Below are 25,721 nucleotides of genomic sequence, written 5' to 3' on the forward strand. Positions count from 1 at the left end.
GCAAGGGTCCTAAATGTTGTATAGCGTTATGATACAATTCAATTCATATTTTCCTGGGCAGGACATAATATCTAGGCGTAAAAAGCTAGAAGCTTCGCTAAACGAATTTTATATTTGCTTTTGAAATGAGAAGGTTCTTATGGAAGAAAAATTAAGGAAATTAAAAAAACAAGCTATAAGAAATAACTTTCTGCGTTTCACAGCACACTCGGGCTGGGCGACAACTTAATAGTGGGCTACTGACGCACCTGCCGCAAGCACAATTTCGGTTCCACCGTCCACGGCAGTTGGAGCAATTAAAAAGCCAATAAGGCTATGTTAAAATACTAGACCCTGCTTGTCTATACACATCACAATTAAGGGTGCAATTCCAATATTGCCCCTGCGGCAGGTACTTGAGTAACCGGCCTTATATTATTTCAATAATTAATTTGATCACAGGATATTCTTAATAACTACAACAAGGGTACCTTACCTATTATATAATAATATTGTTGAATTACTTTAACGTGTTATATGAAGGACCAAAGTGCATTTAATACAAAACTTTCCTGGTGCTTAAGCTATCTCACATGAAAATGAACTTACCAAAATATCTCACAAGAACACCATACAGAATCCAAAATATTAATATATTTAGCACCATAAACAACAATAGAGATGGTAAATTCGACATTGTTCTATTGCTATCGGTATTTGACGTATAACTGGTGATATTTTATCGATCATATATAAAATTAAGAATGTATAATGCGATAACGTTTATCGGGTGATTATTTTTACATTATAATGCTTGTTGCTTTGAGAATAAAGGTGAGGGTAAAGTTCCAAAACACGGAGCAAATGGTGAAAAAGGTTTCTAGAAATGATATATTATTCAAGTGATATTGTATTTAATTTGGCAGTATCCTAATCGTCGTGTAATAGCTTCGTTTTATTAAGCTATTGCATAGCTTCTATCGCGGGCCTTGAGCGCGGGGACCGAATCGAGAACGAAACGAAACGAAAAAACCTCACGCTTCCCACTCCGACGGACACGAAGGTGTGGCTTGAAGGCATGCTATGCAATAGCTTTACCGCGGCAGTCCCCAAGTGCCACACGTGACACGTCTTTTTTTATATTTATAATTTATATTCTTGCTGATATATTAATATCATTTACATTTAAGGTCGTTTATGAAAATTATTGACACCCAAACATTTGCTGATGATTATTCCAAAGTATTAATTTAAACTTTCCATTGTATGTACCGTACAAATGTATAGATATAGATATGATGTGACAATATAATAAATTGACTTTGAATTTAAGCTAAAATATTTTGTCTATATTTATCATTTTAAGATTTAGTAAATGAAAAAGCTTAGTAAAAATATACGCCTATTGAAATTCACTTAGTCGTTTCGTTATTTTCTTGCTCATCTCTTTTTACCAGGCGCCTCGAGTTATAGAGCGAATATACTTGGAAAATTGCTATTATGAATCCGTAGGCGCACTAAATTAATTTGAGGCAACCTTATAAAACACAAGTTGTACTGAAGAATAGTTAAATTAATGAAAGCACAAACGTAATTTTTTTTAATAAATGCCTTATTATCCGTAATTTTAGTAATGGTATTTACTGAGAATTGTACATAGCAATTCAATTTAAAAGCGATTAAAATAATGATGAATTATGAAAACATAATAATTGTAATTTGTTGATATGATGAAATTTGTAACAATTTCTAAATACTAATTAGTAATTACTAATTACCTATAGCTATGTAAAACACCAGCAACCTCGCAGGACAAGATAGCTAACATCATAAGTAACAACATTCGTTCTAAGACTTTTGATAATTTGTTAGATTTTATATTCATACAAAAATAAATATTCATTTAATTTTTCGTTTGAATATTATAAACTCCACTACTAATCTGCGAACGAGAGGGGGAAGGGGGCGTCGCGTCGTCCCTTCGATAATTTTTAGAACATAGACTTACAAATGTTACGAGAGTACAATAAAAGCTTAAAAAATCATTTAAAAATAATTTATTGCGTTATGCCAAAAGTCGTAGAACAAATGTTGTTACTTGTGATGTTAGCTATCTTGTCCTGCGAGGTTGCTGGTGTTTAACAAGTAACCCTGTATATGTAGGTACTTATACATTGTTATTCAAATCATGTGTATTGTTTTCATACGATAAAGAATTTTCAAAAGATAGTTATATCAAAGGGATATGTAGGGAAAGTTCAAAGTACCTACAGATAAGATTTCACCGGGATTACCTGATAAATATTATGTAGGTAGCAGTTTTGTGTACTATATAAAGAAAATTCGTTATGAAATAATATGCAATCCAATACCTAAATAATATAAAATTTTCGTGACACAGGGTATGTAAGTACATTCCTCTTTGTGTTAGGCAGATTTGCCAAAGGTTTATATAAACCATTTTTTATACCGTTTTTAATATTCCGAAGTTTCGTGGTTCAAGTACTTAAAATAGAGCACACAATTTTCGCAATTATTTTGAAGTCATGCTTTTCATTGTTTCCAGGATTCATATCTCTATGTAAAACTGTATGTGACATAATACAAAACCAGCTATTTAAGATCCTACGTCAGTTGTTAGCATAGTGTAGTCAGAAGATTAGTAAGATTAAGAATATTGTAGAGATGACACAAGAAAAAATTTGATTATATTTATCAAGTATAGTACCTAGGTACCTAAAGCAAATGCTTGAGAAATAAACCAAACTATTATAATATTTCTTTTATAATTAATACGAAAGTTTATGATAATTATTGATGTTTGCTGATATAACTAATATTATGAATGTAGGTTGCCTAAATACTAACTTATTTATTTATATAACTATTTAATGTACGACACCATTTAACATTGCAATACATAATATTGTTGTACAGGTGGGGATGTAAAGTACAAATGGCGACCTTATCGGTTATAAGCAATTTCTTCCAGGCTACATAAGTTAAAATATAGATAACTGCTCTTTATTTATTTATTTATTTTCTTTATTGGAAAACATACAGAGACAAAGACAGAGATATATAAAACAAAAAAAATCTTATTAACTAAAGATACATGAAAATGCCTCCTTATAGTGTTTTCACTGTGAATATATAATATTATTTTTGCCAACACCCAGCAGTAGGAGAGAAGGAAAAAACTACAAAAACAATCGTTGATTAATAATTTCATGCGTACATATATAAAGACGGGGGTAAATACGTATTAATACGTATTTTACTTTTACCCTGTTGTTACGGGAATTATCCGACCTTGGCAAGGTTTTTAGTTTTTACATGTTTCCTGTCCTAGATTATAGCGTCATTAAATAAAACGAAAACATGATACACCTAATGATAATTAACTGTATATTAATTTATTATCTTAATTCTTACAGTTTTTTAATAATTAATGAAAGTGTTATAACGACCACTATCACCTAATTAAAATATTTAAGCCATTTCATAGATATCCGATAATATTCAAACTTTAAAAATATTGCTATCTTTTCAGCATTTATTTAAAACATGTCATATTTAAAAATAGTGTTCTTGCAGTTGTACAAACAATGCAATCGAAAGGACATTCATAAAACAATAACTATGTTAAGCAGTTCATTTAAACTCAAGTATGTAATAATAGAAACTATAAATACTCGAGTAAATACGCAATTTATTATAGATTATTGTATTAGATAATAATAACTTAACTTATGCGAAATAAAAAAAATAGAAAAGTTTGATCACCAAGCGGGGTTCGACCTGCGTCTTTTGCTTTGGCGAACGAGGCGGGTTAGAATTTTTTCCATTCTTTAAAAATATCTCATTTAGGGCCGATTTTTCAATCCTTGGTTAAAATTTATCCGTCCAATAAACTATTACATGAACATTTTAAAATGTCACCTGTAAACTATCATATACGGACAATTAGAATACATTTTTGAAATGATAGTTTAAACTTTAATACGTTATTCGATGAATAAGTTTTAACCAAGGATTGAAAAATCAGCCCTTATAAAACATTATATAAAAGTGTATAGTATCATATCACTTACGTTTTCTAATAAAGTTCCCAAAACAGAACCACATCCAAAACAAATACAGGCACATAAATATAAACACACCGGACATAACAGAAGTTACTATATCCATCTTTGTTTCACTATTAAGCACACGAACCAAAGAGTTTGCATATAATCTTATCTTTCCACGTCATTATCAAGGAATTATCGACATCAAAACAGAAATTCGGACGCGAACGCACGATAAGTATGCTGGTTGTTGAATGAAGACATCGCGGCGAAATGTTAACGCTCGTAATGACTACATTGATGGCTAACCTACGTACATTAACCACAAACCTGTGTGAATAGGACATAAAGTCATATTATTTCGTACCTACACTAAAGTACAATATCATAGAAAAGAACTATACAAGGAATACTTTGGCCAGTTCTTGTCAACGTCAGGGGCCGTATTATGACCTCATATTTCCAGACAGAATACGCTGTGAATTGAACTGACTGGCAAATTCATATTATGATCGCAATAACTAGCCACGGTTAAAAATTATGGTATGTATGAATTTGCCAGTCAGTTCAATTCACGGCATTAACTGACTGGGAATAAGAGGTCATAATACGGCCCCTAGTGTACCAATTTGTTCATATAATTCAATTGTAAAAGGAGGGATCTCAATTTCTACAATCATAATATTAATCTGATTATATTGTTAAAGCATTATTGCTAATTGTTATTTCTATTGTTATTATATAGAGATAATTGTATGGAACTCATAAATTAGTATGGATCTATTGTGTGACTCCCAAAGGATTAGATTTAATAATAGAGGAAGGGCATTTAATTTATATTTATTTGTAGATGTATTGTCGTTATTGTCAGGAGAAGTATTTTATGAAATAAAAACGTAATTTGCACTGATAATTAAGTAAATGGTCCACGTGGGTCATCCTATCTTACTGATATTATAAATGCGAAAGTTTGTTAGGATGGATGTATGTGTATGTATGTTTATTACTCTTTCAGGGAAAGACTACTAAACCGGTTACAATGGAATTTACCACAAATAGAGGGTAACTTGGATTAACACATAGAATAGGTTTTATCCCGGAAATCCCACGGCAACGCGAACTGTGCGGATTTTTCTTAGAAAACGCGAGCGAAGTCGCGGGAAAGCTAGTAATAAATGTACGATTACAAAACAAATATCGTACGAAACTATCATATTACGTCGTACATCGTACGAAAATTTCTCTACATAAGATCGTTCATAAGTTTTTATATAAATATTAGTTTAATTACAACCGGTTTCAATTAAGTACTATTAACATTAATTATACAGATAATTTCTACGCGATAATGTGAACGATAAATTTCTAGTATGAATTAGGTTTTGCAAAGCATTTTCGCAAAATTATAGCACCAATTTGGAGACCGACATTGTTACCAAATAACTTATAGAAATGAAAATCTTAAATCATTATATATAACTTCTACGAGTACTAGGTATATATATACAACCTTATACAAACTATATTTAAATACTTATACAATACTAGCTGCGCTCCGCGGTTTCACCCGCGTTGCTCCATTCCTGTTGGTCTTAGGGTGATGACCTTCCTCGATAAATAGGCTATCTAACACCGAAAGAATTTTTGAAATCGGACCAGTAGTTCCTGAGATTAGCGCGTTCAAACAAACAAACGAACTCTTCGGCTTTATAATATTAGTATAGATTGACTGACCCGGCAGTCTTCATATCCTGAAGGGAAATTTTGTTCATAAAATTTCCGTCATATTTTCTCATGTAAAGGTTGTTTACTATTAAAATCTAACAAATAAAAGGTAATAAAAATAAATCCTCATACTTATAAATAAAAGTAATAAATAATAATCTTACCTTTCGGATTATTTATACAAAGTAGACCTAGATAATAGAAGAAGATTTAGTAGTGTATTTTCTTACATTTGCTTTCATTCATAACCCGTATAGAGTTCCACGAATTTTAAAGAATAAAGAAAACACAAGTAAAACCTACTTTTACTCTAACTAATAGTAAAAATGAACTCATTACACATTTAAAAGGGTTTTAAGTTAATTAGTAGTACTCTTTATATGTTATAATCGGTTATTGTCCCTTGTACCTACTGAATGAAAACCTTTTATATTTCAATACCTACTATAACAATGTATTTATCTGTAACTAGCTGCTACCCGCGGTTTCTCCCGCGTGGCTCCGCTCCTGTTGGTCTTAGCCTGACGATATAATAGTCTACAGCCTTCCTCGATAAATGGGATATCTAACACCGAAATAATTTTTCAAATCGGACCAGTAGTTCCGGAGATTAGTGCGTTCAAACAAACAAACTCTTCAGCTTTATAATATTAGAGTATAGATATAAGGCAATTTTTTATATCTAGGTATATATTTAAAAATGAAACCCGTTTTCCTTGGTCACCGATTTCGATAATTCTTTTTTTATTATATTCCCCTGTGTGCCCCTGTGCCATATTGTATCAATTTACTGTTTGGGTTTAGTCTAATAATAACAGTTTTTTATTTGAATTATGTACAATTTAACAGAGTAGTTGTAGGAAAAGTTTATAATTTGGGTCGTTTGACAGTTTGGTCATATAACATAACTCCATCCACTCTATCTCTATAAAAAACCGCATCAAAATCCGATGTAAGCATACTAGACAGGCAGTGGGAAGCGAATTTGTTTTATTATAATATTATGTAGTTAGTGATAATTAAAACCTCACAAAACACTTAAATAATAACAACCAACTATTTGCTGATTTTGTTTGTCATAAAATTTGGGTCATAAAAATATATGAAATGCTTCGTAATCTGCATAATTCTTTGCTTAGTATTTATATTATTACCTATACTTGATTATGATAATTTTTATTACGAACAATTAAACAATTGTGTTCAATGTTTACTGTTTCAATTGTTTTCTTTTATAGAGGAAATAGTTTTAATTGGTTCACTCGGATAAGGAAATTCCTTATAAAGGGTAAAGATTGTATTCCAAAAGTGAACGATTGGTGGAAACGAAAAAAAAATAGCCTTTAACCCATTGACCACCGAGCGCCCCGATCGGGGCGCGACACAATAGATTATCTATTGTGTCTGTGATTCCGGGGACTGATGGATACAAAATCAAAATTGGTAAATTTCGTTCTCATTCAGTTCGTGGGCTCGTTGCCATTCGATGCTACGCACATACTCACACAGACACACACACACAGAGTACAGACATGTCAATGTCAAACTTAGAACTCTTCGTCATTTTCGTTTTCACAACTGACCAAAATCAAGAGTCTAATAAGAAAACTGTACTAGTTGGCATCCATAGAACTATAAGGATACTAAATTCAACTGTCCTTATTGCTCACAATACACCAACATACCTATCTCGCTCTAATACAAAGGTTAAAATAGTAGGATTATAAATCTACTTACTCAGTTCATAACAGAGGACGATGGTGTTCATAAAACAAAACAGAACTATGAACATCAAAATAGCAGGCACTGAAAGCACCAAAATAATCGCAACCGTCTCTCTGTCCAGCATTTTGAGGTTAAACAAACACTGAATTTAATAAAGGTCTAATTACATACAAAATACGTGTTTTCGATATGTGACCGATCTGATGCTATCAGGGTAGAGATAATGTTATCAAATGGTAATGACAGGTTGATAATTAGCATGTACATTGAAGGTGTAATGAAATCGTTTTAGTTGAGTGCCATCTGGCGGGGCATGAAGTGTTTTATTGAGCTTCACTACAAACCCCCTTTTGTCTTTTCTAACATTTCCTAAGGATATATTAATCGCCTTAGGCCGCGACTGCACAGACAGGCGGCTTGCTTAGCGCCCAGACTCTACAATGTAGAGTGTATAGAGAGTAAATTGGCAACTTGCTAACTTGGCATCCTTGGCATCATTATCCCTTTCACACCAACTTGCTAACTTGGCAAGTTGGTGTGAAAGGGATAAAAAAACATACAGGCGTCATTCAACGTCATATTTTCTTGTTACAAGTTAATGGTCACAGTGCAATCTCCAGTGTATTAGATATAATCTTCTTGGTAGAGGCTAGTAAGACGTCAAATGCAATCAATCAAAACAATCGTGTCAATCGTTCATTTTATAAAGCTACTCGCTAGGCACTAAGCAAGCCTTTCTGTCTGTGCGGTCGTGGCCTTATCGATTTACTAGCTGCGCTACGCGGTTTCACTCGCGTGGCTCCACTCCTGTTAGTCTTAGTGTATTTTTTTTAACCTATAGCCTTCTTCGATAAATGGGCTGTCTAACACCGAACGAATTTTTCAAATCCGACCAGTAGTTCCTAAGATAAGCGCGTTCAAACAAAGAAACAAACTCTTCAGCTTTATAATATTAAGTATAGATTAGGTAGTATAGATCTAAACAGATTTTTACAGGTTTTAATTTAAAAAGATATGACTTAACGCCTGTCGTTAATCGTACACTTCCCTTTACCTAATCAAGATAACTGTCTATATTTTAAAGATAAAAGACGACCATATTGTTGTTGTGATTAAGTAGCGTCCGCAGATAAAGTATTTAATTTTTAAAATTAATTACTTTTTATCGAATGTGAAAGATATTATAATTTAAGTTGTTAAAAAAATAAATAATAAAATACATAAAAAAGCACTAGAGATGATAGATTAGATTATTGTATGATTAAAAAGCAAAAACCTTGACGTATAAGTTTATGAAAGTAAAAAATACAGGCTACTATCTTTATCGACACCAAGAGCATCCAAATTCGATCAGCTATTTATAAATGAAAGAATATCCATCCTTATAAACATCCATCCTCGCAAACATTCACGCTTATAACAGTCGTATTTTACTAATTAATATACTTAACGTAATACTAAAATCTCAGTTATTCATTTTATATTTAAAGCTTATTTCTTGCGTACAAAAAGCTTATACTTATACTTTTGTTTTATAGTTCCAAGTTCAAATCTCGCTGAAGCACGCATAGGGGTGGCACAAAGGAATAATAAGGCGCGTTATAGAAGGGAGCAAAAGAATAAGCAGTCGAACTGGTTGATTTCCTGTCCCTTGTCCTTGATAATATTCGAGCGATGCAATAAACAAATTTACCATAGGGTTGTCAACAAATCAGTTTTTAAACCTGGTATTATTTTAGTTAATTTTCATTTACAATTGATTTACTATAGTGTTGTCGACATCTCAGTTCTTAAAGCTGTCCTATTTTAGTTTATTCTTATCCTTTTTAAACTTGAGAACATAGAAAAATATAGTTTCTTATAATAATAATTAGTGTAGTGCCTACTCTAATATTCAAGACCAATTTTAACGTTACTTAACATAACATTAACATATTTTTCACGCCTCTAACACGCTTCAGGTGAATGCATAATCATATTATATTCGCTAAGTAATTAAATATTGCTTGGTAGAGATTGTATATTAGCGATAAGGCATTTTTAACTTATCTTGAACATTTTAGATTTCGTTGATATTGTGCGTTGCTTGTTTTTTGGTGTTAAATTAAGTATATTTTATTGTATACGATTCCTTTTATTTAAGTGACATATTTCACTATTACTTTAATTAGATAGTAGGTCATATTGCTTGACTGCGGTGTAGTTAATTTTTATACTGGTTTAATTAACTTGAAATTAACTAGTTGAGTTTTATTTTTGACAACCCTGATTTACAAGGTCCTGCGCGTGATTCCGATGAAGTGCGGCAATTCGTATGTAAGGACTCTATCGATAACATATATAACTTATTAATATAGGTACGGTAATTTTACGAGAAAATATTATTTATATTTTTAATATTATGTAAATTTGACAATAAAAATATGAACACAAGAGAATCATGGAATGAATTGCTTGTATAATCTAAATCCTAATTAGCCAAAGCCGACTAGATATTGTTTCATAATTCGTCGTCTGTTTATCGTTTTCATAGTTAGGTATATTATTTATAATTATAATCAATTAGCTCTCGGCGTGAAATAACACTATAATATCATATTTAATTTCATTTTTATATTATACATATAAATAAAAAAATATTTATACACTATTGCAGATAATTTACTATGCATGTTTCGATGACTCATTTTAATTAAATCGCGACTTAAATAAATAAGAATAAAATCCTAAAATTTATTTAAAAAACAAACACTTTAACGATTAATCGTGATGTATCTAAATACATACCAAGATTTAAGATATCGACAAAACAGCTTAAATTCATCAAAATTGTAATACAGTTTTTTTGCTGACTGTACCACGCAGGATGCAATTATTCAATTGACATCTGACTCTTACATTACATCACATTACATGATTGAACTCTGCCTACGTTAAATACGAGATATCTAATATCCATACTAATATTATAAATGTGAATATCTCTGTCTGTACGTGTTGATGGCTAAGCGTATCGGTTTTCATAAAATAAGGGTCAATCAATGTTTGAAAAATTGAAACATACTTACATACAAATTAATTTTAACTGATGCTACCAAATCGACGAATGGTTTCAATTCAAAGCATATTTTTACATTAATCGGGCTTTGAGTAAAAATAGTGTACAAAAACATATTATAAAATTGCATTTTTCTAACCCAATTGGATTGAAAATCGAAAAACATTGTCCAACTAATACTCAACAGCAAAAATTTTAAGACCAGACAATTTAAATAAACGGCAATAACTCAAAAACTTACCAATAAACGAGAATATCCTTATAATAAGTACACCAACAAATAAAATAGCGGCCAATAGAAATATTAACAAAAACTCCATCCTACACACACACTAACGTCATCCACAAACACATGTACAAGATATTATTATATTATATACAAAATCCACGCATATCATAAAGTTGATTATTGCGTACTGAAATGAGAAATCACTAAATAAAAGCATTTTCATTATAGAGATAATGCTAATCTTATCTATATTCGTTGGAGAAGAGAAATGGTATAATAATTGTATATTATGACGTATTTAAGCGACTGTATCCATGTCATGATTTTTATTTGAACGCTGTAATCATATTTACAAGAGGAAAATGTTCTTCATTATGTCTTTATAGGAATTATATCTATACTAATATTATAAAGCTGAAGAGTTTGTTTGTTTGAACGCACTTATCTCAGAAACTATGGGTTAGATTCCAAAAATTATTAGTGTTTGATAGCCAAATTATCAAGAAAGGCTTATGGCCTATACATATATAAATATTATGTCATCACACTAAGACCAATAAGTGCGGAGGAAAGCGGGTAACACCGTGCGGAATAAGTCATAACTAGTTATATAATATACTAGCTTCCGCCCACGACCTTGTACGTGCATCCCCGTTTTTCCCCGTTCCCGCAAGAATTTCGGGAAATCCTTTCTTAGCGGATGCCTACGTCCTATCTGCATGCCAAATTTCAGCCCGATACCTACGTCCAGTCACCAGTGGTATGGGCTGTGCGTTGATAGATCACTACAGTCACCTTTGAGTTTAATATAATATATATACAGATATATAGATTATAATATCTTAATTAGTGTAAAATGTTGAAGCTTGTTGTCTTTTATTTTTGCCACATTTGATAAAGAATCAGCTATATTATTAAATATTTTACTTATGATTAATAATAGGTATGATGTCGAGTTTTTTTGTCAATTAGTGACGTTCATTTCCGCTGATAACTAATTGCATATCCGTTGTAATTTATTATCGGCTGTTTAAATAAATAAATATTTCAGCATTGAGTATTTCAGGACAATTTTCACATAAATTTCATACTAAACTTTCGCAGTAAGAGCTAATCAACCGGAAATTTTAAATAATTCAATTCAATGATTTTTTTTTAACTAGATGGATATTATAAAAATGTAATATTATAAACTGAGATAATAATATTTTATTCGTTTTTTTGGATAGGTACTGTTTTTAATTCAGCAGTGACATCTATAGAAATTTTTATGAAGCAGAAATAACTTTTATATTTTATCGTAGTTTGCTCAATACGCGCTAGATGGCGCTGTATCTAATTGTATGCATAAACTATCTAACTGATTAGTATTTTGAGCACAGAATACATAATAGTAGCTAAACGCTAATTTTGAGTTAAATTCGGTTTAAATTAAACTTTATGAAGCAGTTTATTAAACCTAGACTTACCAGCTTGTAGGTACCCCACCCCTACTCTCTATTTTTTGATGGGGTGGCATTTTTCCTTCTTACCTAGGTACTTTATTTTGTTTATGTTTATAATAAATACCTAATCTCGAGAATCACTCTTAGCCAATAAAAATCCCATCAAAATGCCTAATTAGTATACAGACACAGCTGCCAGTTGCCACACAGACGCGACGTCTGAAAGCGACTTCGTTTGATACTAATTTCCTTACTAATTTCTAAGAAGTGAGTTTTTAGAATACAATACTTTCTGCCACAACTAATATAATTCTAAGTGGATGATGAAAATTGCAATGACTTGAAATTTATAGTTACCTGCCTACGTAAGATCTATTATAATATATTATCAGGAAGTCAGTAAGTCATAATTTATCGTAATGGGCTAATTGGCTAATTACAAACCAACTAGGGTCATGGAATTTATTGAGGTGTAGACCTTTTTAAGTATACGATTTTTTTGGACTTAGTACTTAACCTTTAAAATAATTTTCAAAATAATAACTCATCTTGATATTAGTATAACAATTATTTACACAGTTAGGTATTCGATATTGTAAATGAATTCCAATTATACAGGTTGTCCCACTTTCGGTACATACTATAAGCTCAAAGGAGGTTATAGTTTTGCATACGCTGAGTACGTAAAAATACTTATAAAATTCTAGACGCAGTTTTTTTTCAAATAGATGAATTATTAAAACTACACTATTATTATTATGTGTACACCTATAACAAGCAACCCGCCCAACTTTGCTACCAGCACGTGAGCGGACAAAATGCTCATATTAGCGAAGTGGTATATGCCGGCTGCGCGAAGCTAGAGAAAAAAACATGGATTTTCAGGAAAAATTTAGCAAAAAAATATGTATATAAATATGGCCATAATAAGCTACTCTAATAAAAAAAAGACGGGTTGCACTCCGGGAGTGCCGGCATAAGTGAAAACTTGATTATTAACGTTGAGCATGTTTGATATCCATCCGTCTCGCTTTTTCGATCAGGGTCACAACTCACATGTCCCGACGCGAGTTTAAGATTTTATACCCAATGCCGCTAAAGAAGTTTTCACTTCAAAAATAAATACAAAACTTACTTGCAATGTGAACAAATCGGAAAGCATATAAAATAATCACAGCACTAACCACACACGCTAACACAAAGTATAAGAAATACATGGCGTTCACATACATTTCGTATCGACACGCTCACGTCTGATTTACTATTAAATTTGTTTATTTTTTTGTAGTAAATATTAACAAGTTCAATGCTACGATAAGATATAAAAGTGCATTGTTCTGAGTTTGTTTATGTTTTTATTGTGTCATAAATGCAAGGTAAGAAAACGATTGCCCTACGGTCGTTTTGTATTGCATCGATATTACGGAAGTCAAGGTTAGGTGTCAACTTAAACTAAGATGCGTGTGAAATTATTGTTTTTTTAACATACAGTTCATTGACCCGAAAGTTCGGAAATTCAGTTTCGAAATCAAGAAAGATTCATCATACATATTAGAAGTAGCTGCAATTTTCTTATTTGATATAATGACCTGAAGTTCAGTGGATGTCCAAAATCAACCTCATTTAAAATTTGTTACATTAACTTCATCAATTTTATTTCAAGTCCCTGATATATGATAATTATTAGTTAAAATATGTACCTACCTATAAATAAAACGTCAAAAAAAATATATTTAGGCTTCTCGTGACATCAATTCCCTACTTTATTTTTAATTTAAACATTCCTGAATTACTATTTAGATAGATAGATAGATAGAAAACACTTTATTGTACAATGCACACAAAAACAAAATTTACAAAAAACGATAAATGTACAATTTGGCGGCCTTATCGCTTAAAAGCGATTTCTTCCAGGCAACCTTGGGATATAGGAAAAATAAATCAGTAAAAAAGTATAAGGTAAAGGTATAAGGTATTTAATTAATTGGTAGAGTTCAATTAATATTGAAGCTAATTATTATTCAATTATGTTGCACCTATGAGTTAAATTAACAATATATAAGAACAGATACCTATTTATCAACGTCATCTCTTTCAGTGCATTTTAAAACAATGAACTATTTTTATATAGACTATACGGTGAACGACTGATTTTTCAAAGCCATAAGTAATAATTCAAAATTAATCCCCTATGGATTAATATAAATATACTATTTCAGTATCAATGCACTTTATATAATCTGTCTGTAGGTTATCAAATGTATACAGAAATAATATTATTTGGGATTTGTATTGATTTGCACAATAGGATTTAGTATTGCGGTAGATTATGTTTTATTTACTTTGATAAATTTATTCTTTTTTGTATACGTATTTTATTGAACTATTTATGAGTAATATGGTGAGGTAATTTATATAAATTGTTATCTGTAGGTGAAATTCGTACAGATGGTTCTGGTGACTTATCGATAGAAATATGCTATATATATACATATAGTTACGCTGATTTTATCTCTCAATAGAAAATAAAATAGGTATTTGATAGGAAATATTTGTACAGATTTTAAATGTGACTCACACAATATGAAATGAAAGATATGAAACACGTTAGAAATGGTTGTAAGTTAAATTGAGAAAATATTGATTGATGCCTCAAGAACGGCTTAACAGATTTTAATAACTTTTGTAGTAAGTATTCAATTTGTCTACGCTTACATTACGACAATAATTTTACACCCAAATTCACAAAAAAATTAAGCGAGCTGGTAGCAAATAAATTCAAATCACTTACATCTTTCTGTTGCTCCTATAGCAGTCCCATCCAAAATACAATAGGATAAGCAAAGCCATAGCAAAAGGTATAACTATTAGCCTAAAAGCTACATCTCTCGCCACATTTCTGTCATCTTCATTCATTTTAATGTAGAAAAAACTTTAATAAAAAAAAAAAAACAGAACGTATTAAAAACTTTTTACAAACACAAGTTATTTTTTATCTGTGGCCGTCACTAGTCTGTCAATTTTCCCGCCAGTATGCCAATTTTTTTTCGGGGAACCGATCGAATGCTCTTATCATATTAACTGTTAGTCAACAATGATTTATCGTTATCATTACATCTAATGGGTTTGTGAATGAGTAAATTTATAAGTACTTTTGTAATATTTGAATTAAACATATTACTTAGTGCATATTTCTATGTATAACTAGCTGTGCCCCGCGGTTTTACCCGCATTGCCCCGCTCCTATTAGTCTTAGCCTTATAGCCTACCTCAATCAATGGGCTATCTAACACCGAAATAATTTTTCAAATCGGACCAGTAGTTCCTGGGATTATCGCATTCAAACAAACAAACTCTTCAACTTTATAATATTAGTATAGATATGACGCATGTTATGTTTTGTTTCCTATGAACAAGATCATATTTGAACACTCACGTATTTCCTACAGATTAAAAACATCATATTATTTATCTAACTGTCAAATTAGTTCATTATTCATAATTGACTTTTAAAGGTATGCGGAAATTAGTGATAATGACATGAGACTAAGTACTAAAGCCGTAAAGATAAAAATCTCGGATGTTTGCATGGTGTAGATAAGAAATTTGACATAAAAACAAACATTTCTGGATAATTACCTACATTTGGTGGTATATGTATTTAATTATTTTAAAACCTTTATACAGTAATGCTCTATCTCAGAGCTCTACCTATATGTATAGAATCAGTTTTAATCCCTACTTAATATTATAAATGTGAAAGTAAAGTCTGTCTGTCTGTCTGTCTGTGTCAATTTTGATGAAATTTGGCACAGACAATCTTTAGACCCTGAGAAAGTAGCAAATAAGTAACAAATAAGATGAGTCTGAAATTATGTTTAGGTAAATATGAAAAATAATTTATTTTAGCCCCCTAAGGTCCCTTCACATCGAAATATTTGCTTTCAATAATTAATTACAACATCTACTCGTACAAGGGAAAATATTGTTTAATATTGGTCAATCATATCTAATAAGCCCTAAAACAACTATAGCAGCGTTGGCCCAACAAATGATCATCGATGTTTGCCACCATTACGGTGATTATGAAGAAATATCTACAATGATGGCCGATTTAACCTCAATTGTGCTGTGTACATACAATTTGGCCGGCATTTTACCGCAACATGTGATTAAATTTGTGTATAATTAGTCAAAATTGTCAGCTGTGATGTGTACCTATTTAAATAAATAAATAAAATAAAATAAAATAAATAGATCAGACAAATTAAGCCACATTTTAGGCCCACTACACTCTCGTGATTCCCTCGCCCAACGCTGCCCATTGTGAGGAGGGCCAACATATTCATCAAATTTTTTTAATCCTCAAACTCAAACTCAAACAAAACTCAAACTCTAACATTTATTTATTCAATTAGAATTATTTTAGAAGCACTTTCGAAACGTCATTACATATTTTTAACATTTACCACCGAATCCGAAAGCAGTAGGCATAGCAGTAGGTATCTATGGAGAAGAACCGGCAAGAAACTCCATAGTTGCGCTTTCAAATATTCCGAATTGAAAACTAATTAAGAAACGTGACACAATACCCATCATAAACCAAACCTATAACTTATATCACGAGTAGGTAATCCATAATAATCATAATAATATTAAATAGAAAACAAAAACAATTATTAAAGAGAAAACCGACAGAATTATCTCAAGTAGGGGATCAATGGTAATGTCATATTGATGTTGCGTCAAAATCACATGATGTTATACCAAATGATATATTAAGATTTTGTCACGGAAATAGCGTTTTATTTTTGCATTTATCTATGGAGATCAATGCAGGCTAATCTCGTATCGCAACGCAGTTATCAAAATATGCTTTTGATTTGAATTATGAAATCAGAACGGCTTTGTGAACCAATATTGCACTGTTTATATATTATTACCTATCCTATTAATATTACAAAATATGTGAAAGTTTGTATGGATGTTTGTTACTCTTTTACGCAAAAACTACTGAACCGATTACGATGAATTTTAGCACACATATAGAGGGTAACTTGGATTAACACATAGGATAGGTTTTATCCCGGAAATCCCACGGGAACGGGAACTATGCGGGTTTATCTTTGAAAATGCGGGCGAAGCCGCGGGCGGAAAGCTAGTGTTATATATATGTTGATATAATATGTTCAGTTATTAAGTGTTTCAATTTAAAAGTAGGTATATTACATTATAATGCCAACAATAATATCAGCCAACGCGCACTTGGCCAGCGTGGTGGATGACGGCATCCTGAACCGAGGGGCATAGCTATAGTTAACGATATAACTATATTATGTATATTTTGATCTAAATAATTATATTAAAGTCTAAGATTTACGCTACAAGGCTGCTTGATAGCAATATTTGTTTGTTTTGTAATAATTTGAATAGGTGTTGTAAACTCGTTGTAATTTACTTGTAATGTTAAATTTAAGAGGAAAACGAATCGTAAATTGTTATATAATGATTTATGTAAATGCAATTATTAAATATATTATTTAATTAACATCGATTCTCACCGTTTGCATTATTAGATATTACTATAAAAAAGGATATGCATTATGCATAAATATTAATATTAAAATGGTTCACTTGACGAATACCTACTTTAGAGTTAACTTTTTTTTTATGTTATGGGGAGGCAAACGAGCGGACGAACTGCCTGGTGGTTAGCAGGTTGCGTCGCCCATAGACCATAACAGAGGTTATGGTTGTTGCCTACCAGAAGGATTAAGGGATTTGGAAGGAATTAGGGAGAAAGGGGCGAGGATGGGAGGGATTAAGGATAGGGGAGGAGAGGATGGGTAGGGGATAGGAAGGGTAGGGGATAGGAAGGGATGTGGGCCTCCGGACCCCTCACTCACCGTACGGAACGCGACAGTAAACTGTCACTATGGCGCCGATATTCTGTGAGGGTGTGGTACCTTCCCCGGTGCGAGCGTGGCCCAGTTCGTGCCGAAGCATGCTCGCGACTCCCTAACTTATCTACTATGACTATAGGAACACTGCACAATTCCTATTTAACAAGAAAATAAGAAAAACATGCTTCCATGACCACTATCTTTATAATTTCGGGTCTAAAAATTATTCGAAAAGCTCTGGATTCGTGGTCAATGCAATTAGGTATTTTTGAAGTATTTAAAAAAATAATGTCTTATAAGATTAGCATAAAAAGTCTTCCTATTTTGGAGTCTTATTTTACGAAAACAGCCTTTTAATCACTACGAAATAGCCGAATTAGGATTACAGAGTAAAGACCCAAGAACCCTTAATCAATTACGTGCAAACTGTCAATTGCAAATAATACAAGCAAATCACATGACTTGTGCTACGCGTGATTTTGATTTACATGAATTGACATTACATATTGTGTTTTAACAAGCGTTCAGTTTCAGCGAATGTTTGTTTAACGTTTCTGCAAATTGAGTTAACTGATTCAAGGTTTAAATAGACTATTATAAGGTTGGTTTTATCTTTTAAATAATATAGCCAAAAACTGTATTATTCTGTGATTCTACACTTATATTTTAGTGTTTTTTTTGACGTGACAACGTCTTATAATTCGATAAAGCCGGCTGCACGCACGAAAAAACATGACTCATGCGGCGTTACCTCGCTCTGAGGCGTTCCATGTAAGGCTTGAAGTGCAAGCGATAGCGCGGAACGAGCGACAAAGAAGCACAATCGGACGTTGTCACGTTCAACTATCGTCAGAGTCGCTCAAGTGGAGACGCCTGAGCACGCGCGGCCCGAGCATGCTCAGGCGTCTCCACTTGAGCGGCTCGGCCAAATGAGCCGCTCATTCGCCTGAGCATGCTCAAGTGGAAACAAGGCTTTAACCGACTTTACAGACAATTAATTTTTTTTGTTTTTTATTAATTCCCTCATGAATTGAAAAGAGTGTGGAATTGTTTTAATAATAGAAAATTAATTTATTCCTCAGTGACATAAGGCTATTGGTTTTATATCGGTTCAATCTAGATAGAGTCGGAAAAGCGGCTAGTATTGAAATGAAACTGTTTGTTTTCCTATTTCCAAATCTTATTAACTAAAGATACATGAAAATGTCTCTTTATGGTGTTTTCACTGTGAACATAATATATTATTTTTGCCACCATGGAACAGGAAAACAAACACATTTTTCAATAAGAGACATGCGCAAATTGATGGCGATCTCTTCCCGGCAACCATAAAATATAGATAAAAGATAATAAACCTAGTTCGTCAAAACCTCAAGCCTTGTCGAATCTAACAACAAAATGATATTTGACCAAATACTAAACAAAGAAAAGTCATTGACTCGTTAAGTATGTATGTTCTTTGCAAATATTGTTGAAGATTGTACTGTACTAGTTTGATTTCTTAAAATCATTGGGATCATACATAATCTACAAACACACACACATATATAAAATTAAAGTCTGATCTAGATGTAAGAAATAAACAAACTAAACGTCTAAAGGAAACAATAATCGTAATTTTGTATATTTTACGCACACTTGAAAATTATATTTTTCAATTTTGACGTGTTTATGAAAAATAACGTTTGGACACAGAATACATAATAGTAGCTAAACGCTACAGAACGGACACTCTCCGCCTCCCGCCAAAATTAAACACTTACCTCCCCCGCACGATCAGTCTAAAAATGGTCCATATTTTTCTACAGGGACGATACGCAACGAAGATTGACAACATTAATCAAATTGACTTATAGTAATTTTATTATTTTGGATTTGTGATTATCGTTTTTCGTAGAAAATGGTTAGATATTGTGCTGTTTACGGATGTATTTCATCAGAAAAACGCGATTTTTTTTACGCTAGTCAAAAATGTGCCAACCATAAAGCGTTAACACACACATTTGCAGTCTCTACAGTGTGACTGTCAAAACGATGATTTTGTATGGAGTGTCCGGAGTGTGGTTTGGATAAACATACAATAACGTAAAAATACAATCTTCATCTTTAGATTAGTCTTTTATATTACGTTACAAATGCACAAAAATACATATATATTCATTCTGGCGCCATCTTTACAGTCTCAACAAGGAGGATTAAGTATTGTTAAATACGTACTTCTAAATTATCTTAGTTATTCGTCACTAGGTTTCCGCCCGCGGCTTCGCCCGCGCAGTCGAAGAAAAACCCGCATAGTTCCCGTTCCCGTGGGATTTCCGGGATTGTGTCATTTTCCCGGGATAAAAAGTAGCCTATGTCCTTTCTCGGGTATCAAAATAACTCCATACCAAATTTCACGAAAATTGGTTCAGTAGTTTAGGCGTGATTGAGTAACAGACAGACAGACAGAGTTACTTTCGCATTTATAATATTAGTATGGATTACGCTGACATGTATTTTTACTTTTATTGCCTATATTTTCCTGGTACTCAGGACGTATAAAAGTTTGATAGGTTTAGTATCCATACTATTATAAATGCGAAAGTAACTCTGTCTGTCGGTCTGTTACTCAATCACGCCTAAACTACTGAACCAATTTTCATGAAATTTGGTATGGAAATATTTTGATACCCGAGAAAGGCATAGGCTACTTTTGATCCCAGGAAAATTACGCAATCCCGGAAATACCACGGGAACGGGAACTATGCGGGTTTTTCTTTGAAAATGCGGGCGAAGCCGCGGGCGGAAATTTAATCTGTCATAAAACAGGTGAGGTTTGGCAGCCCTGGGATCTTGTTAATTCTATGTTGATTCAATTTCCTTTCTTTTTCCACTATACTCCATAAATACATTGTATTGTCTATATGATATGTCAATGCTATTTTATGAACCAAGGTAACTGAAGCAAAAATGTACAAATTGAAGTCTTCCTGTATACATATTATTACTAGCTGTGCCTCGCGGTCTTACCCGCATTGTTCCGCTCTTATTTGTCTTAGTGTGATGATATATGTGCCTATAGCCTTCCTCGATAAATGGGCTATCCAACACCGAAATAATTTTTCAAATCGGATCAGTAGTTCTTGAGATTAGCGCGTTCAAACAAACAAACTCTTCAGCTTTATAATATTAAGAATACATATATTAGTATAGATATACTTCACGTGTTGATATACTCGTATATATTTATAGCAATGCAATAAACGCAACAATGTTTATTCATCTGGGTTTACCCGAGATAAAGGCAATGAGTAAATTTCACCAAACTTGGATTATACGTTTTCGCAGATAAGACTTAAATGTTAACAAAAATTTCATGACGTTTTTAGAAAGTTTGATATGCTTGTTTGATTCAGGTTAGTACGTTCGGCGTATTAAACCGGCTACTCACGTACCTGCAGCAGGGACAATTTTGAAATTGGACCCTTAATTGGCTCCTTAATTGTGATCTGTAAAGGCAAGCAGGGGCAATTTAGAGAACAACTGAAATTGTTCCGACCGCCGGCAAACCGAGATTGTTCCAATATTGCCCCTGCGGCAGGTATTCAAGAATCGGTGACATGGCAATAATTTCATCTGTTTAAGTGTGTTTTTTAAACTGTATTAATTATTTGAATACCCAACAAATTTTGAAAGAATTTGGAGATTTCATTTTGTTTTAAATTTTCTCACTCAAATCTATACTAATATTATAAAGAGGAAAGGTTTGTATGTATGTATGGTTTTCACGCATAAACTACTGGGCCGATTTTGATGAAATTTGGCACAGACAATCTTTAGACCCTGAGAAAGAACATAGGCTACCTTTTATTGCGAAATATGTACCACGGGCGAAGTCGGGGCGGACCGCTAGTATATGATAAATCAATTGTAGAGTCGGTTGATTCTGATAGTAGAGTTACAACATGTTTTCTTTTGTAAAATTCATATAAATACCAGATTTGTAAATATGTAGTCAGATTTCATCTAAAAACGGGTTTATTAATAGATAATTAAATATAAATAGAATCAAAGTGACCCCGGTATATCCTTGGCATAGAATTCGATTACCGAATTGCGCAAGACATGTGTTGCATGTTAATAATTTAAATTGTTATTACAATGAATGAGATAAAATAATAATTAATTAAACTATTTAAGTAGGCTAATAATTTACGTATTTACTAGTAATACTATAATGTAATGTACCTACAAGTTTGCAATACATATACTTCATATTGCTGAATTATTAAGAAAAATCCTGTATGTCGGTCAGGCAGTTGCCATCTTTTAATCATCACCAGCCCATATACGTCCCCAGTCCCCACTGCTGGGACCTTCAACTTCGAATCGATAAGTCATCTTTTAACATTCAACTGTATATCTTTATTTATCAAATAATGCAAAGAAAATATGTCCTAGAAAGAAAACACTAAGACAATTACGCGGAATAGCTATTTAAGGACATTATTTTTTATATCTCGAACTCCGTTTCGCCACCAGAGACACCTTTTCTTTGCTATAAACCTCACGGAGCCCGAGAGCTTTCCAACTAATGCAAAACCGTGGAAATCGTTTCGTGCGTTCTGGAGTTATAGCGTCAGGAAGGAAAACCCGAATTATTTTTATATAGTAGATAACTGCATTCAAATAATGTATATTTCATAAGCATAGGCATTTCTTTATAATTTCTTATCAGAAACCCAACTTAATCTTGAGTTACGTTTTTATAATGTTTACAAGAGCACAGTCACGTTTTTAACATTATTTAAATGTTATATTTAATTAACCTAATAAACCTAATATACCTATCAAATATCCATTGACATTAAAAATTAAAATCGATTTATTAAAACGAAGTTTAAAACTCGAACTCAAACATTTATTTTTTCTGCTATACATATTTCGTTTAGAAACGCTTTAAATCGTCAAAATATCCACTGAAGATATATGTCTTGATGAAGTTACAGGAATTAATTATTCAGTCAAACTGAAATTTATTTTAAATAACGTGTTTAAAAACTATAAACACTTAGTTATCATTTTCACATAATATTTTTGTAGTACCTAGTGGGTGCAGAAGAGCGAAAAAACTAAAACAATTTTAAAATTTTAATTAATACTTAATTGAAACCTTTTAAATAGAGCATACATTAATTGAAAGTAAGATATTAGGTATGAATGTCAGCATAGGTGATAGAATCCCTTATATTATGTATATTTTATATTTTTTGTTACGTTATTAGTTTTTTTCACTCTGCAAGGTGGTAATCAATTTTTAAGCGCTCTTCACTATCGTATATAATACTAGCTTACCACCCGCGGCTTCGCCCGCGTTGTCTAAAACCTTATAAATTATATACTAAAACCTTCCTCTTGAATCACTCTATCTATTAAAAAAACCACATCAAAATCCGTTGCGTAGTTTGAAAGATTTAAGCATACAAAGTAGGTAGATGGTATAAATAGTACGATAATTTATCGCTCTAAAGCTCTATAGAAAAATAACAATACTTTTAGTAATTACTTCAAAAGATTGAATCTCAATTTTATTTTGTAATATATAAGATTCAAATATATAGGTATTTTAAGTTTTTTTTTGTAACTAATGTCGACAAAGATGTTCAAACACGTGACATTATTTTAAATTCTATAAAATTGCAGTTTTTGTTGATTTGATAAAAAAACAAATTGTTGCTTCAAAATTTATGACGTTACTAAGATTAAAATTTTATATAAAACTTACAAAAAATACAAAAAAATATATTGTGTAATATGTGCTCTTCCACAAAAAACCTAATTGGCTAATTTAAATTATTATGCAGACAAATACCTTGTAAGAATAATAGGGTAAGTAGGCTATTGCATTTTCATTTTTCGACTAAAGCATTTCGGCAATATATTATCCTATGATAAACAATATTTTTGCAAAACACAAGGAATAAAGAAAATTATTAATTTTGAAGTTAAACAGCGCAGCTTGGAATTACTTTCCCTTCATTATTAATAATATTTTATTATTATTTTAAATTGAGCTTTTGAACACTGAAATAGAAACGTAAATAGCATTTGTGATAACTTACCTTTACTTTTGTATAAAACGTAGATTAACCTAATGAATATTATTAAAATTAAAACGAACACTGGCAATAGTCCCAATACTTTTCCCGCGTCCGATTCAGCAGGATGCACTTGCCTCGTAACAATCGAACTGTCATTATAAAAATCACTTAGCACATTCATTTTAAAAGTTTTATCATCTGTATTAAAAAAAGAACAAAAAACTGTGACACTTTTAATTAAAAAAAAAAAAGATCGCGGCTATATTATTATTCTATATTCAAAAAGCCTTAATGTCATTTCTTTCGAGTCGTCCGCGTTTTCTGAGCTGCGTGTGTCAAATGCTTCTAGGACGCTAGCGCAGATAATAATCAATAAAGATTTTGTTTTGATAATTTCGATCGTATCGTCTTACAATTAGAGTTGATTATCGCGAATTTACTGGAACATGAATGGATTGTACGCGAGATTGTGCACTTTTGAGATAAGCCGAGATTCTACATGTATTCGTTATTTTTTTAAATCTGCGGCGATCTGTGTGATCTTATTAAAGAGGATTTATCTAGTATTTGTAGATAACGTTATCTAATTTATTTCTAACGATGTGACATTTTTGACTATTGTTTTATATCGTGATAAAGTTTATTTTTAGTGTGGTTCGTGGTATGTCTTATCTATAAAAAAAAACAATTTACTGAACATCTGCATCGTAGTAAATTTATGAAAAGTTGTTTACGTTTAATTCAACATTTTTGAAAAGGAAAATTACTTGAGCTTCTTGACGTGCTCAGTGCCGTAGATAATACGAAGTAGGCATTATGATTTATATAGACATTATGTTGCTACATAATATAAATCTTCGTGTTTGTTTCTTTGTTACCTGCAATTAAAATCAATTCGGAAAAAGTCACTCGATAAGGCTTTGTAGACGATCAGCGTGGAATAAATAATAAATAAATAAATAAATATTATAGGACATTATTATTTATTACACAAATCGACCTAGTCCCACACTAAGCTCAATTAAGGCTTGTGTTGTGGGTACTAGGCGACGATAAATATAATATTTAATAAATACATATATAGATAATAACACCCAGACCCAAGAACAAATAATTGAGTTCATCACACAAATATTTGCCCTGACCGGGGATCGAACCCGGGACCGTCGGCTCAGTAGGCAGTTACTTACCACTGCGCCAACCGCGTCGTCAATCCTTACATCTTACTAATTAATAGACTTCAAAAAAAAAGGAATATCAATTCGGTTGGTATATTTGTTTTGTATGTACATAGGGACTCTCTGTCCATATGTCCCTTTGTATGCTTAAATCTTTAAAACCACGCAACGGATTTTGATGCGGTTTTTTTAATAGATAGAGTGATTCAAGAGGAAGGTAGAGTATATAATTTATAAAGTTTTAGTTTATTAATGCGAAATTATGTTTGTTTGTCTTTCTTTCATCACAATGGAGCGATTTAATGGTATGATGACAATAATTCCCTTAT

At 32.0% G+C, this 25,721-nt stretch overlaps 2 protein-coding genes and 1 long non-coding RNA gene across 7 annotated transcripts in view; 1 reads left to right on the plus strand and 2 right to left on the minus strand.

Moving 5' to 3' along the window:
• LOC149478303 (uncharacterized) overlaps positions 1-25,721 on the minus strand; it is a 242,386-nt gene that overhangs the window by 70,808 nt on the left and 145,857 nt on the right. The window lies entirely within an intron of this gene.
• LOC149478305 (uncharacterized) overlaps positions 1-25,721 on the plus strand; it is a 74,966-nt gene that overhangs the window by 30,888 nt on the left and 18,357 nt on the right. The gene's annotated exons all lie outside the window — the stretch shown is intronic.
• Positions 1-25,721, minus strand: part of LOC149478306 (uncharacterized) — a 48,279-nt gene that overhangs the window by 17,769 nt on the left and 4,789 nt on the right. The window contains exon 1 of one of the 4 annotated variants that reach the window (XM_089709573.1): positions 24,236-24,543. The exons of 1 other annotated variant lie outside the window; for it this stretch is intronic. In XM_089709573.1, the coding sequence (XP_089565699.1) occupies positions 24,236-24,395 (160 nt within the window). In that variant the 5' untranslated portion in view covers positions 24,396-24,543. Of the gene's footprint in view, positions 1-4,073; positions 4,308-7,511; positions 7,696-24,235; positions 24,544-25,721 lie in introns of those variants that run through there. 2 more of the 4 variants (XM_089709574.1, XM_089709575.1) reach the window with 2 other exon arrangements.

This window comes from Colias philodice, chromosome 22, assembly GCF_061535455.1.
Source record: "Colias philodice isolate Cphi_HAF_F1 chromosome 22, ilColPhil1 Martin Lab GWU primary, whole genome shotgun sequence".
NCBI classification, from domain to species: Eukaryota; Metazoa; Arthropoda; class Insecta; order Lepidoptera; family Pieridae; genus Colias; species Colias philodice.